General features: G+C 34.9%; 1 protein-coding gene across 2 annotated transcripts in view; it reads right to left on the reverse strand.

Annotated features, from left to right (window-relative positions):
• Window positions 1-2,972: 2,972 nt before the first annotated feature.
• The window catches only part of zdhhc17 (zinc finger DHHC-type palmitoyltransferase 17), a 39,337-nt gene continuing 27,410 nt past the window's right edge, over window positions 2,973-14,899 (reverse strand). For both annotated transcript variants that reach the window (XM_069192267.1, XM_069192268.1), the window contains exons 11-17: window positions 8,037-8,159; window positions 6,648-6,710; window positions 6,242-6,335; window positions 4,828-4,911; window positions 4,405-4,562; window positions 3,690-3,784; window positions 2,973-3,588 (exon numbers count right to left, since the gene is read on the reverse strand). In XM_069192267.1, the coding sequence (XP_069048368.1) occupies window positions 3,450-3,588; window positions 3,690-3,784; window positions 4,405-4,562; window positions 4,828-4,911; window positions 6,242-6,335; window positions 6,648-6,710; window positions 8,037-8,159 (756 nt within the window). In that variant the 3' untranslated portion in view covers window positions 2,973-3,449. The remainder of the gene's footprint in view (window positions 3,589-3,689; window positions 3,785-4,404; window positions 4,563-4,827; window positions 4,912-6,241; window positions 6,336-6,647; window positions 6,711-8,036; window positions 8,160-14,899) is intronic.

Below are 14,899 nucleotides of genomic sequence, written 5' to 3' on the forward strand. Positions count from 1 at the left end.
CTTAATGGGGTCTTTTTTTCCCCCCATGCCTGTTGTAAAATCTTGTACTAGTAGTGAACAGTTTAAGGGTGTGTATGGATGTTAGTCACTCCCAACATTTTAGACCAAATTCAGCCATTCATCTGTGATAGTATTAGACAGCACGAAGCAGTTCATGTCCTAGATTGGGGAGATCTGGATATGAAAAGTGTACTACTTTTATCAGAGTTGACAGCCTGTTGTGATTAGGGTAGTTTTTACTACATTCTTGAAATGTATGTAATAATTCATACATGATAGATTTTTTTAAAAGCTTTTTGCAGTGTTTGTCACTTTTATAGGCCAGTTTGAACAATATGTCTTGCAAAGGAACATTAATTTTAACTTTTTCCCCCTTTTCAGTGCACTGTTGCTTAATTCACTTGATGAAAATCAAGGCTGCTATCCACAAGATTAGTGTCACCCAAGGTTTTTTTAATCAGTGGTGTTTACAGTAGCCACACACATCAGTTACTGTTGTGGGTTCAGGATGCAGCATGAAACACAGTTTAACATCAGTGTTACATAATAGGCCATGTTTATTTAATAACTTACAAAAATCTGACATATAACTTAAGGAGAGCTATTTCGAATGCAGATTATGTGTAGAGTCTTGATCACAAAGTAGAACAAAGATCTCAAAAGTAAAGCTTGGCACAGTTGCAGATAAAGAAACCAAATTCACATTGAATTAGTGGTGTTGAATGGGAGAGTGAGGATTTTGCCATGTAACACTAAAGCATACAAGGGAAGGTCAGACACCAGAGAGGGGTGAAAACTAAAAAAACATCTCCGTTTACTAAAGCTCCAGTGCAAAATTTGCCTCACTCTTTAAAGTTACTAAGGGAACACACCAATGTGTGGTTACTATGATTTGTGATATTCTGCATTCAGAGATTAAATATTAGGTTTCAAACATCAGGCAACCTTTGCACTGGAAGAAGAGCTTTGATAATCCACCCTATTGTGGAGACAGATAAGGGGTGATCTTTACACAGAGAAACACTGATACTTGATTTAGACTGTTTAGTATAAATGTTTAAATATGGGGAGTTAAATTCCAGTATCTGTGCTTGTCAATGCCCAATATTAGTCACCAATGTTTAACATATATAGCAAAAAGACAATGTAGTCACCTGAAGTGCCCCCTTTCAACATCTTCTACAACTGCATTAGAGTGACTTTGCTTGCATTATCATGAGCAGATTATGTGGATAGCTATTCAAAACATACCCTGTCAAAATAATTAGAAGCAGAGTTCTGATAAGTAAAGATTTATATATTAGATATTGAGGCACTGTTGAAGCAGAAAATTGTGTACTCAAAACTGTCAAAAAAAGAGGGGCTGAATTTCAGAGGAGCATTCAAACCTTTTTTGTCTGAATTAGCCCCTGTTGAAATTAACCTCGAAGTTAACTGATAAGCACATGGACAGTCCAAACAATGCCACATTGTCCCCATATTGTACCCTGCCCCTGTTCTAAAAGACAGGCTGCCCTGATGCATCTTAGTAATCGTCCCAGATTCCTGCATATAGACAGAACCAAGGCAGAACAGCTAAACATTAATCAACTAAATGATTTTTTTCTTGCTTTCACTTTACAATTTTACATCCAGTAGTATTACAAACCCAGCATAAGATCCAAAAAGAAAAAAATAACCTTTATTCCCAAATGGTAAACATTCAAATATATTACATTTCTGCAAGTGGTCAATATTTGGCACTTGCAAATTATGTAGGTCTTGCACTACAAAGAAAAGGTTACTGGAAAAGAAATGGTCTACTTGCAAAATACCAACATTCACTATTTACAGACTCGCACCTTCTTTCAAGCAGAAGGGTCTGAGCTAACACTGGGGCTGATTCAATAGAGGAAATGACCTACATTATGGGGACTGCCAAATTTCCAAGCATCAGACATGCAGTGAACTTGCTGGTTAAAATGCCTATAGACAGCAGTACTGGACATCACTAAAAGCTACAGTCGTACAATTTTATTATTTTATTCTTTTTTGGTTGGATAAAATAAAATGAGCAGCTTTGACTAACACTGACAAAAATCACTCACAAAATGGGGAAACTATATAATTTATGTACAGATAAACATTCTTTACACTTGTATCTGGTTGCTGCTGCTCACAGAGCCCTCTTTCCCAAAAAAAGATGGGCGGCTAATTGTTCTACAGAATAACAAGCCAGTGGCCTTCTTGCAGTAAACCTGGAAGTGTTCTTTAGGAAGCAATGAATCAGCCCAATTTCATTAGTGACAAGTAAAAGAAAATCAGTGCATTTAAAAAATAACTTAAATAACTGAGACAAGGAAATGTGGAATGAACTGTTCTTGTAAACTAGTTTTAACAGTTCCATAAATTTTCCCAGTGCATTATTAGATAGTTCCTCACCAATAGACAATGGTTGTTGTTACATGTTTCAAGTTGTATATGGCAAAAGTAGTCATTTCTAATGTTTTTCTTAAATAAATACAATTAATATTTATATATCTTACAGTCTTTTGTGATTCATGTAGACCTAGTGTAAAAGGGATATGGCTGATTTTACTTTTTTGCATTCACAATAAAACATTAAAATCACATAAAATCTCAGACTATTCCAATTGTACCATATTTTAACCAATTACCACCTTAAATAGCTTAAAAAATAAATACCAACAAACATCAATTTATAGGGAAAACCTCCAACTGGCAATTTTTCCAGATATAGTAAAAGTAAGCTTTGACAAACATTCACATTTATAAATGACAAATGATTACCTGTAAGTCTTATTTGTCATGTTAACCAAATTCCTTGGAAAAATTTAAAGTAATGGTGATTCAGAAAAACTGCTTGAAACAGTTTATAAGGGGGCCAGTGCTGAAACTGTCAGAGCCAATAATAAAAAAAAACCTTTCAAAGAGTCTAATTTGATCTGAAAAAAACACTTCAAAGAGTCTAATTTGATCTGAAAAGCCTTTATCACTTTATCACCAGAGCATTAAATTCCAGGACTTTAGACTTTTTCCCCACAAAATATTTTCCTTTAAATTAATTTTCCAAGGGTGTTTTTATGGAACGGTTAAGTTTCAAGATCATTTAAACAGAAAAATAAGTTAAAATCCCAACAATAAAAATACATAAAGAGAAAAAAAAACAGCCATGAAAATGTATTGCAAATTACTCCCATTTAAAGAACATATCCCTTTTTCCACATCAATCTCCTACTCTTTGCCACCTCCTTCTCCATACGGTTGGCAGTAAGAGACTGTCCATGTCCAGAAAACGTCGGTGAAAGAGGAGGTTCTGGTCTTTGTTCTTGTGTAGCCCCACAACAGCATGCTAGTTCAAGCTGATTTCAGTCTCGTTTTAAGGAAATAATCAGGCACCACTCCAAGATAGCCTAAGTGTGATATGGTTTCAGAGGACAACACTGGTGCTACACCAGCTGATAGCCTGATCCTGTTGTCTGGTCATACTCTATTGTGTACTGTTTTGTCCAGTCTACAACAACAGGACGAAACAGACCACAGCACCTGTATTCAAAGAAGTCTATGATGTTTCGTACACATCCATGGCTAGAAAAGAACAGAGAAAAAAGGGGGAAAGTGTTAATAGACCAGTAAGGGAATATAATTACAGTTTTTTCTCATTTTGCTGATAAATGGTGGACACTCACTTGAAGGGGCTCTCAATAGATGTTGTCGTGACCTTAAAGTGCTTGTATCTTCTAGCATTCATCCTTTCATTTGTAGTTATACCTAGGCAGGCAATCTAGAAAAAGAGAAAAGAGGAAAAAATCCAGATAGACACAAGTATAAATAAAGTGCCAGATGCCTCTCACTCAAGGTGACATTAATGGAAACGAGTTTAATCACTTAGCATGTCAACAATGTGACTAAAACATTTTTCCAGGAATGTAATACGTTCTCAAACAAAGAGGACTGTAAACTACTGTGGCTGAAAGACGTGAAAAGGCTTACGAAAAAGTGAGCTCTGAATATGCTAAAAGCATGAAAGTAAGAAGAGCAGCATTTGTTTGAGATTCAAAGGCCAATGTCACAAACCTACCCTGGAGAAATACAATATTTAAGGCCAAAGTCGTAAACATTTAAAAAGCAAAAAAATTTTTGCACAAAGAATTCTTTTCAGTAAACTTTTCTGGTATTTGACACCAAGGCACCTGTTAAAAATTTTGGACTGGAGATGAAACACCTGAAAGATCTATGCGTGTGCTTCCTCTAATAAGTGATGTAGTGACACATACACTCAAGATCCATTTAAAAGTAAACTTGTCCACTTTAAAAAATCCTGCTGCAGGTCTGTAGAGGACTTTCCTTTCAAAAAGAAAAGTAAGTGCACTGTTTAGGACACAGTTTTAGAACTGGACTCACCTGGTACATCTGACACATGATGAGCACAGCCACCCACATGAAATGGAAAATGCTGTTCAGGAACATCCAGAACATCCATGGTGAGCAAGTGGCGATCTGTGTGATGTATGTCCAAAGGCCATCCTTTGTGTAACTGGTCGCACAGTGAATTCTCCAGTCTGAGGGAAAATGTAGAAAAGGTATTTTGGAAAAAACAGCTTAGAAATGCTGTCTTGATTGGATAATGTACGATGTTGATTGCCCCACCAACCACAGAACTGTTAGAGCATTTGAAAGGTGCTCAGCTACCATCAAATGAAGAAATATGCACCTCATAACTCAGCACCATTTTTTTTTAGTTTAGATGTTGTTTGCTCCATCAGCATAATATGGTGAATAATCAATCATGGGAAAATGAACTGCTAATTTTATCAGTCCACTTACAGCAGATACAGCCATATATCATCCAGAAGATCATGCAGAGCAGGAAGAATAAATATCCAATGAAGTAGCGGTGGTTTCCACTTCCTAAATAAAGAGAAGACAGATAAGTCAAGAATCGTTCAGAAGTCTTTCTGAGCCTTTTCATAACCTCATATGTAGGAGTATAAAGAAACTAAGTCTCTAATAACATTTGTAAAAAAAACAGCAGCCAGTTTTTTAAAAATAAAATTAAAAGTGAAAATTTAAGGGGCACTGTAAAAGGTAAGGACTGTGGTAAAATTTAATCCAGACTGGCAGAGTAAACAATAAAAAGGCCACAACCTTAGTATTAGGACAAAAGTACTTGTATGTATGACTTGAATGGCTTTAAGAATTAAACTTTATTAGGCTGGTTTAAATTGAATATGATAATATAAAGTGAAAACCTCAGAAGAAAACCTGTATATGAACTGAATCTGCAAGATTAAAAGCTTAGAAAGTACCGCTTATAGCAAATAATATGGGTATCAAATTATCCACAGCTGTGTTCTTCTTGAGTTAGAGAATATGTGAATGTGAGTTTAGAAAATTTCAAGTTTAAATTCTGAAATCAAAATGTAATATAACACTGATGTCCTGCATTCCATAGCACACTTTGAGAAGAACCTTAAAATGACAATAGTCTGAACAAACTTGTTCCCAGAGTGTAGTGTAGCCTATTTTCCAAGAAGAATAAAACCCCATCAAAACAGGTAGACAATTCCAGAATCTAGTCTTTAGACATCTAATTAGAAAAGAATTCAAGCCAACAGCCATCTGCCTCTTCCCTCAGTTATCTAACCAATAGATTAAACTACCTCACCTTTCCTGTTTCCTTCAAGCTAATTCCCAAGGACACCTGCCCAAACAAAAAAAAACTTCAAGAAAACTGGAGTTCCCTGCATCTAGAGTGTATAGGACAATACTCTCAGGAAATACTTGCCCTGTCTCGATTCCTACATCTAGAATAACACAAAACATTTAATCTAGATGAGAAACCCCTTCAACTCCTTAGTTTGCAATATGCAACATGGATAAGTGTTAACGTGCGAAATGGCTCACTTATCCTTAGACCCATTACCCCTAAAATCCCCTTTGAGTATAAATTTTATTATACTCAAATAATAAGTACAATGTGTACAATCAGTACTTTTTCTATTTTATCTTTAGTAAAACAGACTACTCAGACAACTGTCAATAACATTGTCAGTAACTAACTTTACTAGTTTTATAAAGCTACTTGCTGATACTCAAAAGGGAATTTAAGATTAATAGAGCATTTAAAAAAAAAGTAAAAGCAATTAGCAAAATCATAAAAAGAAAAGATCTGTATATTATACAAGACAGCTGTGGCACTATTAGGTATTTGCTAGAATTCCAATGTCTGATCACTTACCCACACAGTTGCCCACCCAAGGACAGTGGTGATCAAACTTTGCAATACAGCGGTTACACACCGCACAATGCTTGGACCTCACAGGCTTCCGTATCTGACAAAAGTTTGCAAGACAGTATTATTTCTCTCTTGAATTAAACAATCTACATGTAAAGCAGAGATGAGTCTATCACAGACTGAATGCAATTAAACCTTTATATATTGCTTTAGCTAAAAATCGTATGAAGAGTAACATGGTGCAATTCAAGTTATCTTAATTTTGCATAATAAAAAGAATTACAAATTGACTTAAAAAATGAAGTTAATAGCCATATTAGAAAGCATGTCCCTATGTTGTGAATAAAGAATAAGTATAACACATTAAATTACCAAAAACATACTTAAATGTATAGAAATGTATCTTTACCAAGCAGGTACTGCAGAATATGCTGAGATCCAGACTGCCTGTTTCTGCAAGTTCAACTATTGTCTAAAATGAAAAACAAAAACAAAAACAAAAACAAAAGCTGTAAACTTGTTGGCTTCAGATGTAAACACATTTCACAAAAAGATGTCCCTTATCAAACAGGGCTAATTGAGGGGGTTGTGAATGAACTCTAGTCTAATTTGCTTGTGCTTTCTGCTCTGCAGAAATAACTATTAGTTACTTAATAAGAACTACAATATAAGCACAAATGGAAAATGCAGGATAACTGCTAAATAGTTCTGCAAACCACCGGATATTCCAAACCTAATGTCTACTTTCTGTGAGACCAGACAGAGGAATACAAACTGCAGGGCTTATCCTGATGAAATGTAGTCCAGACAGGCAAGGTGAAAGCAGCTGGAAATTTATCAAGTTATCTAAGGGTTTCAAATTAATATCTGCTGAACATTGCAGCCTGTTTCATTATTGTATTTTTGTGTACTGAACACTTAGATGAGAACTGATTTCAGATGGAAAAACACTATTTATATTGGTGGGCTATATTAAATTCTACAGGTCTGACATCATGACAAGCCTTAATCACCGAGACGAAATGTGGCAAATCTCTACATAACATCTCCAAGTGTTTCCTGAATACATCATCATGCACTTCCACACAATTAGAAGGCAAGACACTGATGTCAGATAGGCATGGCTGAACTGTGAGGCTAAAATGCAGCTTGAACAAGACAGGACTACATTTAAAAACATAAGATTCAGACATCATCCCAATGGAGCTTCTAAAGAAAGCTAACAAAAGGTTATTCCAGCACATGAGCATTCTACCATATTCATGTTAGAATTCTTTAACAGAATGTTTATGAAACATATGATAATATGACTTAAATTAGGTTGTTGACTTTATCTACTGAAGATGGATGCATATTTATTTTTATAAACACTGGAATTCCCTCAATACGTATAGGACTTATCAGGATCTTGAAGTTGGATCAATATGCTATTCGGGTTTAAATAGTACCAACTTGTTTGTAATTTTTCTGTATTGTGTACAGTATATATATTGTTTAGGAGAACAAACTACCTCCTGAAACAGTCTATTGGGACAGAAAGTCAACAACTTATGAGAGGTTCTTGAAGCATAGTGAAGGGTCAAAGGTCAAATTGTCAAAGAATGAAAGTGTAGTATCAAACTGTGTTTCTGCCTACTGAACAGTGAATAGTATGATCAGTGGAAAACAGTTACATTCCAACAGAAAGGTTTAGCAAAATCCTTCAAAAATTAACATCCAAGGGGCTTTAGAGTGCTTTTTCTCCAATATGGAATAATCACACTTGTCCTACACACAAAAGCACAATCTTAAATTTTACCTTTTTCTTCTGTTCTTCTGTAGCTTTTATTATTCCTGGATCTGACTTCCAGGATTTTCCAAAATTGTAGAAAAGCGCTATGCTGTTCAGAAGGAATGGAATATGGATAGTAACAAAAGGAAGATGTGCAAGGAATTAAGGAATCATTCCACGTTTTCTTAGATGATGGACTGAAGACAGAGACTTGGGCCTTTTCCAGAATACCTTAGGGGAAAACCCTTCTTCTGCAGCTTCTACTCTTTGCCAAACACAATATCACAGGGTAAAGACAAATTTCACAGACCCTTGTAAATGACAGGAAGCCAGTCAATGCAGAGACTATGCTGCTGTTTTCACAAATTGATGAAACAGACCAAGCTTCAGCTGAAAGGGAATTTAACAGTTTTTTATTTGCTCCATCTTGTGTTTATATGAAAATGTTTTTAATTACTTATTGCACCTTTTGCTGACTGAGGCACAACTACATCTTTTGATTTTAAAGATATTTTATTTCATACTGCATTAACCATTGATTTTCTCTCTTAATTTTACAAATATTTCTACACGCAACTTCCACGATTTAGTGCTTTACCTTAATTCTTCACAAGAATACTTCCTGAAGATTTTATTTTACACAGATTAACATTTAAAATATCTAAATTCTAGTATAATTTTTGTGTTCCAATGTTAAAGAAATAATTCAGTACTTCAGGAAGATATTCGGTTTTAAAACAATTTAAAAAATACAAGCATGAATTGAAAAACTAGAAAGAGAATGTTTCCAGGAATCAGAGCATTTCAGTGCATTTTTTATTTATTTAAATATATAGAAAGAAAAGCAATAAGAAGCAATCTTCCCCACACGTTAAGATGAAACATTTTGAGTTTCATCCCGTGAGTAAGTGAATTTACTCATGAAGTTTACCTCTGTGAACTTACCCTGGCCCGAGTTCAGTTCAGAGCAGTCAGTTCACATGTTATGGTTCTCTGGATTATGACCTAATAATCCAGACAGACAAAACCTGCCCATAACAATGTATAATATGACTTCATGTCTGCTGGTGACATCAAGATATGCTGTACTACCAAGAAACATTAAGCACTGAGTCATGTTAAGAGACATGTTCAGAGAAATGTCATTTTGCCACAAAACATAGTTGGAGTGGAATAAGTGATCTGACTCCAGGGCCATTTTAATTCCACAATGTCCATTTCTTTTTATAGCATATGAATCATAAATCTAAGATAACACAAAGATCAATGAAACAAAAGTGCATAGTGAAACTATTCTAAAATATTTTTGCCCAACAGCTCAAGTTAATGGACATAGTCCTTGCAGACTACTCTTGTCAGATTTCATGAACAACCTGGGTCTGGACAGTACTGGGATGGAAGACCTCTATGAAAACCACTGCTGTGGTGTTTGTGGACCAGTAGGTGGCACTTTTCCTTCAGGTCCAGAATTTCCAAACCAATGCCCCAGCATGGTGACGGGGCACACCATTCTGTAAGAAGTGTCATCCTTTGGAGACACAAAAACAAAGGCGGTATCTGAAAGAGAAGGGGTGTAATAAGCTGTGTCTGGGTTAAATTTTACTCTGGACTCATGCAATCTTCTAAATTTCCATTTCAATTCAATTAGTAAAATGATTTCTCACTTCACCTGATGTACTGTGTAGCCAGTTATTTGCAATAAATAATGCTCTTTCACCACCCTCCCTGTTAAATTATATTAACAGAATAGGTGAGTGAGGCTTACACAGTGACACAATACATACTTTAAAAGTGATACAATTAAAATGGACAGCAAAGAGCACTGCTTGCTTAAGCTAAAAAAAAATAAAAGAAATAATTATCAGATTTCTGATGTAAGCTTTGGCTACAGAAATGATAGGGGGAAGGGCAATTTGGAAAGACAAACAGCTGATGTAAAGCAGCTGTTTATTAGTTTTTGACTTTCAACAAAATACATGGCTTAAAGATAGGATCCTGAAAGGGACTGATAACTTCAGCCCAAACTGCTGCAGCAAATCAATACATATTCTATGATCACACCATGTAATGGGAATTTATGGACTGGACAGCAAAAGACATACTTAAAACACATTAGTAAAAGCATAAAGATTTAAAAAGTTAAAGTCTGTTGATCTCCAAGATCACACAGATAATATTCTAATGTTAAATGTCTGTTTTGAAAGTTTCAAAACACTGATTCTTACTAGCTGATATATCAAGTAAAATCCTAACTGCAACCTGCCCCATTGCAGCCAAGTAAAAAAAAATCCAAATTCCTTCTGTCCACACTGATTTACAAGAAAAATGATTTTTGCCACGGCTTGTAATAATCTTTCATGTCAAAAGATTAGTTATGAAACAAAAAGACATGCTGGGATGAATATAAGATGTCTTCTCAAAGTTCAAACACAGGCTTAAAAGGAATACAATATCTAAATGTTCCGAAACTACAACAAAAATCAAACAAATCAGACAGCTCACACCTAGCAATTGTCAACATGTATCCAAAGCAGTGAAAACAAAAACTGAATCCCAATTCTCCAAGTAGACCAAATTCTTATTAATTATTTTGGCAAAGGTTCATAACATGTTGTTGTACATAGACTACATACTGTAGTAATTTAACTACTAACAATCTCTACACACACATTACAGTACAGAAACAGCCAATTACTGATCATACATCAAGTAGAACAGAAGTCGTTGTGGGTACAAGATAGCTCTCTCTTGGCTTAAATCCTTACCAGAAAGGGAGTTTTTAAAAAAGACATTTCCTAAAAATATGGTTATAACACCTGTCCTCAAAAGATGAGTTCGTCAAATCACTAGGTCTTAGAGCTGAGTTTGTTCAGTACCTAAACTATCTTAACATTGACATCAGGTCATATTTTTTCTAGGTACATAATCCACTTTCATTTCTTTGCTAATGATACCCAAACAATTCCTGATATAGATTCAGCCATATCTCTATCTCTGTGGATGATGAATTGGTACAATTACTTTTTCACACAGTGCCAGTTGGTGTTGGATAACTTTGTTCATTAAATAAATGAAACAATAATAAAAAAGTGTTATTCAGGTTCCCTTCATCTAATATTAGATTTTGTCTAAAGATCTGAAAACATCCAGTGTGACAAATATGCAATAGCAGAGGAAATCAGGGCAAATACTTTTTCACGGCACTGTATATCTCAACAAGACACCTTTTTTACAACTGAATCCCAATAAACTGATGTAATGCTGATCACTATTACATGTCAGCCCCATAAAAAAGCAAAAATTTTAAAAAGCAAAGCTAGAGAATCTTGATGTTATTTTTGACCCCAATCTGTCACGAAAGGGATCTTTGATATGCAATATGTTAAGCACTCAGCCACTCAAATTTGAAATAGAGTAAAACAAAATCTTAAGAACACAGTAAACTAGTTTCTGCCCTGCTGCTTTGGCTCCCAGTAGAGTCAATTTTACCAACTTTATCCAAAATATTAATCCTATCACTTTGGGATCTTTCCATGCAGTCTTCAGTCCCCCAGATTCTGGCTTGCTTGGCAGAATTAAAACTAAATGGCAATCAATCAGTGGCAATGCATGCTCCTGTTTTGTAATTAGGTTGTTGCACTTTTTTTCAAAGGATATAAGGAATGTTAACTACTTAATACTGTTGGTTTTCATAAATTTTAAACTCTCTGTGGTTATTAAAAATCCTAGGGCGTTTCTTGAAAGGAGTTGGGGTGTTACCCTGTTATCTTGGCCATATTTCCCAATCATGGCCTCCTAATAATCCCCATTTATGAACTGGCTTCATCACTGTCATCTCATGCACACTAATAGCTGATATGTGGTGAGCGTTCTGGCGCACTATGGCTGCCGTTGCATCACCCAGGTGGATCCTGCACATTGGTGGTGGTGAAGGAGAGTCCACATTACCTGTTATGCGCTTTGAGTTGAGTGTCCAAAAAAGAGCTATATACACATGTAAGTGTAAGGAATTATTCATATTCTGGCTTCTACTATTTTTGCATTTTTATGGAGTCTTTCTATTATTTTTCTGTTTTATTCTTGAGAAGAATTCTGAGATATGATTTTCCAAATATGGTTGTATAAAAAATGATGAATATTACCATTACTACTGCACAAGTTAGAAACTAATGTATTACTGAAGTTGTTGGTGGTGCCGGTGTTGTTCCAATTGTGCATCTTAGTAAACTGTCAGAAATTAAATTTCAGGAAATTAAGGGTAAATGGCAAATTGACTACAGTATCTTGTTTGATTTCTGAATGTCAATTACATACAAAGGCTAACAGACAGTGAAAAGACAGAATAAATATTTGTGTCTCAAGACATTATTCAAGTGCATCTAGTAAAATAGATTACCACTTACACAGATGTAAGACTATAAACATTTTGTAATCAGCACGACTCTGCTAAAATGTTGTTCACTGGCAAAACACAACCTTCTGCAAATTTATATCAAAGTGGCATCTCAGAAAACATGAATGATGTCGTGGACAACAAAGTTATGTAAGTGCTGATATGTTTTTACTTTTTTCCTTCATTAACATTACTACTATAATTCAGCAAAGACACTACATCAAACATTTTTAAGAACAAGACCAGGCTTACTACAAGATTTTTGACTTCACTAAAAATCAAAAAGTAAAATGTGTATTTGAGTGCTAAGTACTATGAAAACTTTAGTCCTTCATCAGACCTATAAGTAGTTTTCTTATGTTTTACTGAAGCATCATAACAGAAGCAGCCTTGTGGGTATTAAAGTGATGAATACCCATGAATACCAATGAAGGGTTAAGGTTATTGCACGGTGTTGCTTCCAAACAATAACAGACTTTTCCGTAGCCAAAAGTCAAAGAAAAAAAAAAGCAACATTTTCTTCCTGTACTGCCTAAAGTGTCTTTGACCTACAACCCAAAGGAAGGGAAAAGGCTATAGGAAGTCTAATCACACACCCAACAGCTGCCCACTGTCAAGGATGCACCCAGTAAACCCAAACACATTTTATTATGATAATCCCTTACTTTTTTGTAAATCCATTACATAATCTTGTCTTCCACTGTACTTATATTATAAATGTGAACCCTGGCCACAGCACAGATCTGGCCAGCAACAGTTAATCTCTTGTGCACATAATAATATTCATGGTTAAGCAATGCAATATCTTTAGGGCAGTAAAATCATAAAGCCTTTCTTAATCTTCAGTACTTAAAAATGTTTCAGCAAAGGTTTTATTGGTTAAATAAGCCTCGAATGGGTATTTACAAGTATTTAATTAACACATTTGCATTGCATAACAAATATGGAAGATTTGAGATGTCCCGAGCCCGGCAAGCTTGGGCAGACATTCACTTATGAAATAAGGCTTCTAGTTTTTTCAGGACCAATCAACTACATTTTAGTTTCAATTAGCAATCCTCCCTCTATTTACTATTGCTCTTAAGAAACAAAAACAGTTTTGTTACATAAATAGTGCTCTGGAATACTTTATATTACGTAGCAGTATATCAACTGAAGACTACTTCTTGGTTCCTTGATTTAGACATTTCTAAGTGTGTAAACAAGTACAATGCCAAGAGATCCAGCAGAAAAGGCATCTAGCAATTAAACAGAATAGAAATCACCAGTATGTATTCACCACCATTTAAATCCCCGCTGCATCTTACTAATGAGATATTCAACAAATACATACCTCAAACAGTAACTGGTTTCCTAAAGTTCAGAATGATTTTAAATATTACAGTACTCCAAGTACCTAGTTGTCTTTTCACCCATTCTACTGCTTCTTCAGAAGCCATACTTCTGCTTTTCATTACCAGTGAATAGAGACATGAATCTCTCACACAGCTTCTAATGTGTGGCTTGTGTAATATAAGAATTTTACAAATGTATAGAGTAATCAGTACTGAATACGTATATAGTACTATTATTGTTCAGATGTTACATCCTTGTAATATTCTTTTTTATTGTTCATATTACAACATACAAATTAATATAAGTCTTAAAAAGCAATCAGTATGTGACAGAGAAAACAATTTACACTAACAGAACAATTTACACTAACAGATGTACAGTAGCTAGTGATTTTTATATTTTTTTGGAATGCTTGTGTTTTATCTTAGCATAAAGTTTTGCTTTTTGGGCATGCATGTTAAATACAACAGAAAACATTTTTTTAAATTCTGGTTTAGCATTGTTCAGAAACATCTGACCCAAATCACACCAACACCCCCCCTAAAAAAGTAGACTATGATCCTCAGGCTTAAATAATACAGCCTGAGCATGCATGATACTCTGGGAACAATGTTCAGTGATAAAATCACTCTATTTGTTTGAATTATTTGTAGGTGTGCAGATCCACAACTAATAAGGTTAGGATTTCAATAAAATTAAAAAAAGAATGTTTTGAAGAATATCCCAAAAACACGAGCCAAGATTAGGGAGAAACAATGATCAACTTCGGTCTGTTCTACTTCATATAAGACATACCATGTACTACAGGTGTGCAGATTCAAGGAGGTGTCACTTTTGACTTCAAAAGCACTTTAGAAACCAATAAAAACGAACCTCACAAAAGTTTATCTTTGAAAGAGAAAGTAACCTTAATAGACCTGACAAACTCAGTAAAGCTCAATGCTGTTCTTCAGGCACAGCCAAATAGTCTTAGAAAAGCCATGGGTCACTTCAACTTAAAACATATCAAAAACAATTTAAAAAAAACTTGCTGAAAACAGATTTTTGGAAAAGGTAACAATGTAACACTAAAAGTCTCTACACTGTTAAAATGGTAAAACATCTATAACAAAGATCAGGTGAAAGGAATGGATTAGTTTTTGTATATCTAAGGAGCATCTTT

This window comes from Lepisosteus oculatus, chromosome 7 (assembly GCF_040954835.1).
Source record: "Lepisosteus oculatus isolate fLepOcu1 chromosome 7, fLepOcu1.hap2, whole genome shotgun sequence".
NCBI lineage: Eukaryota > Metazoa > Chordata > Actinopteri > Semionotiformes > Lepisosteidae > Lepisosteus > Lepisosteus oculatus.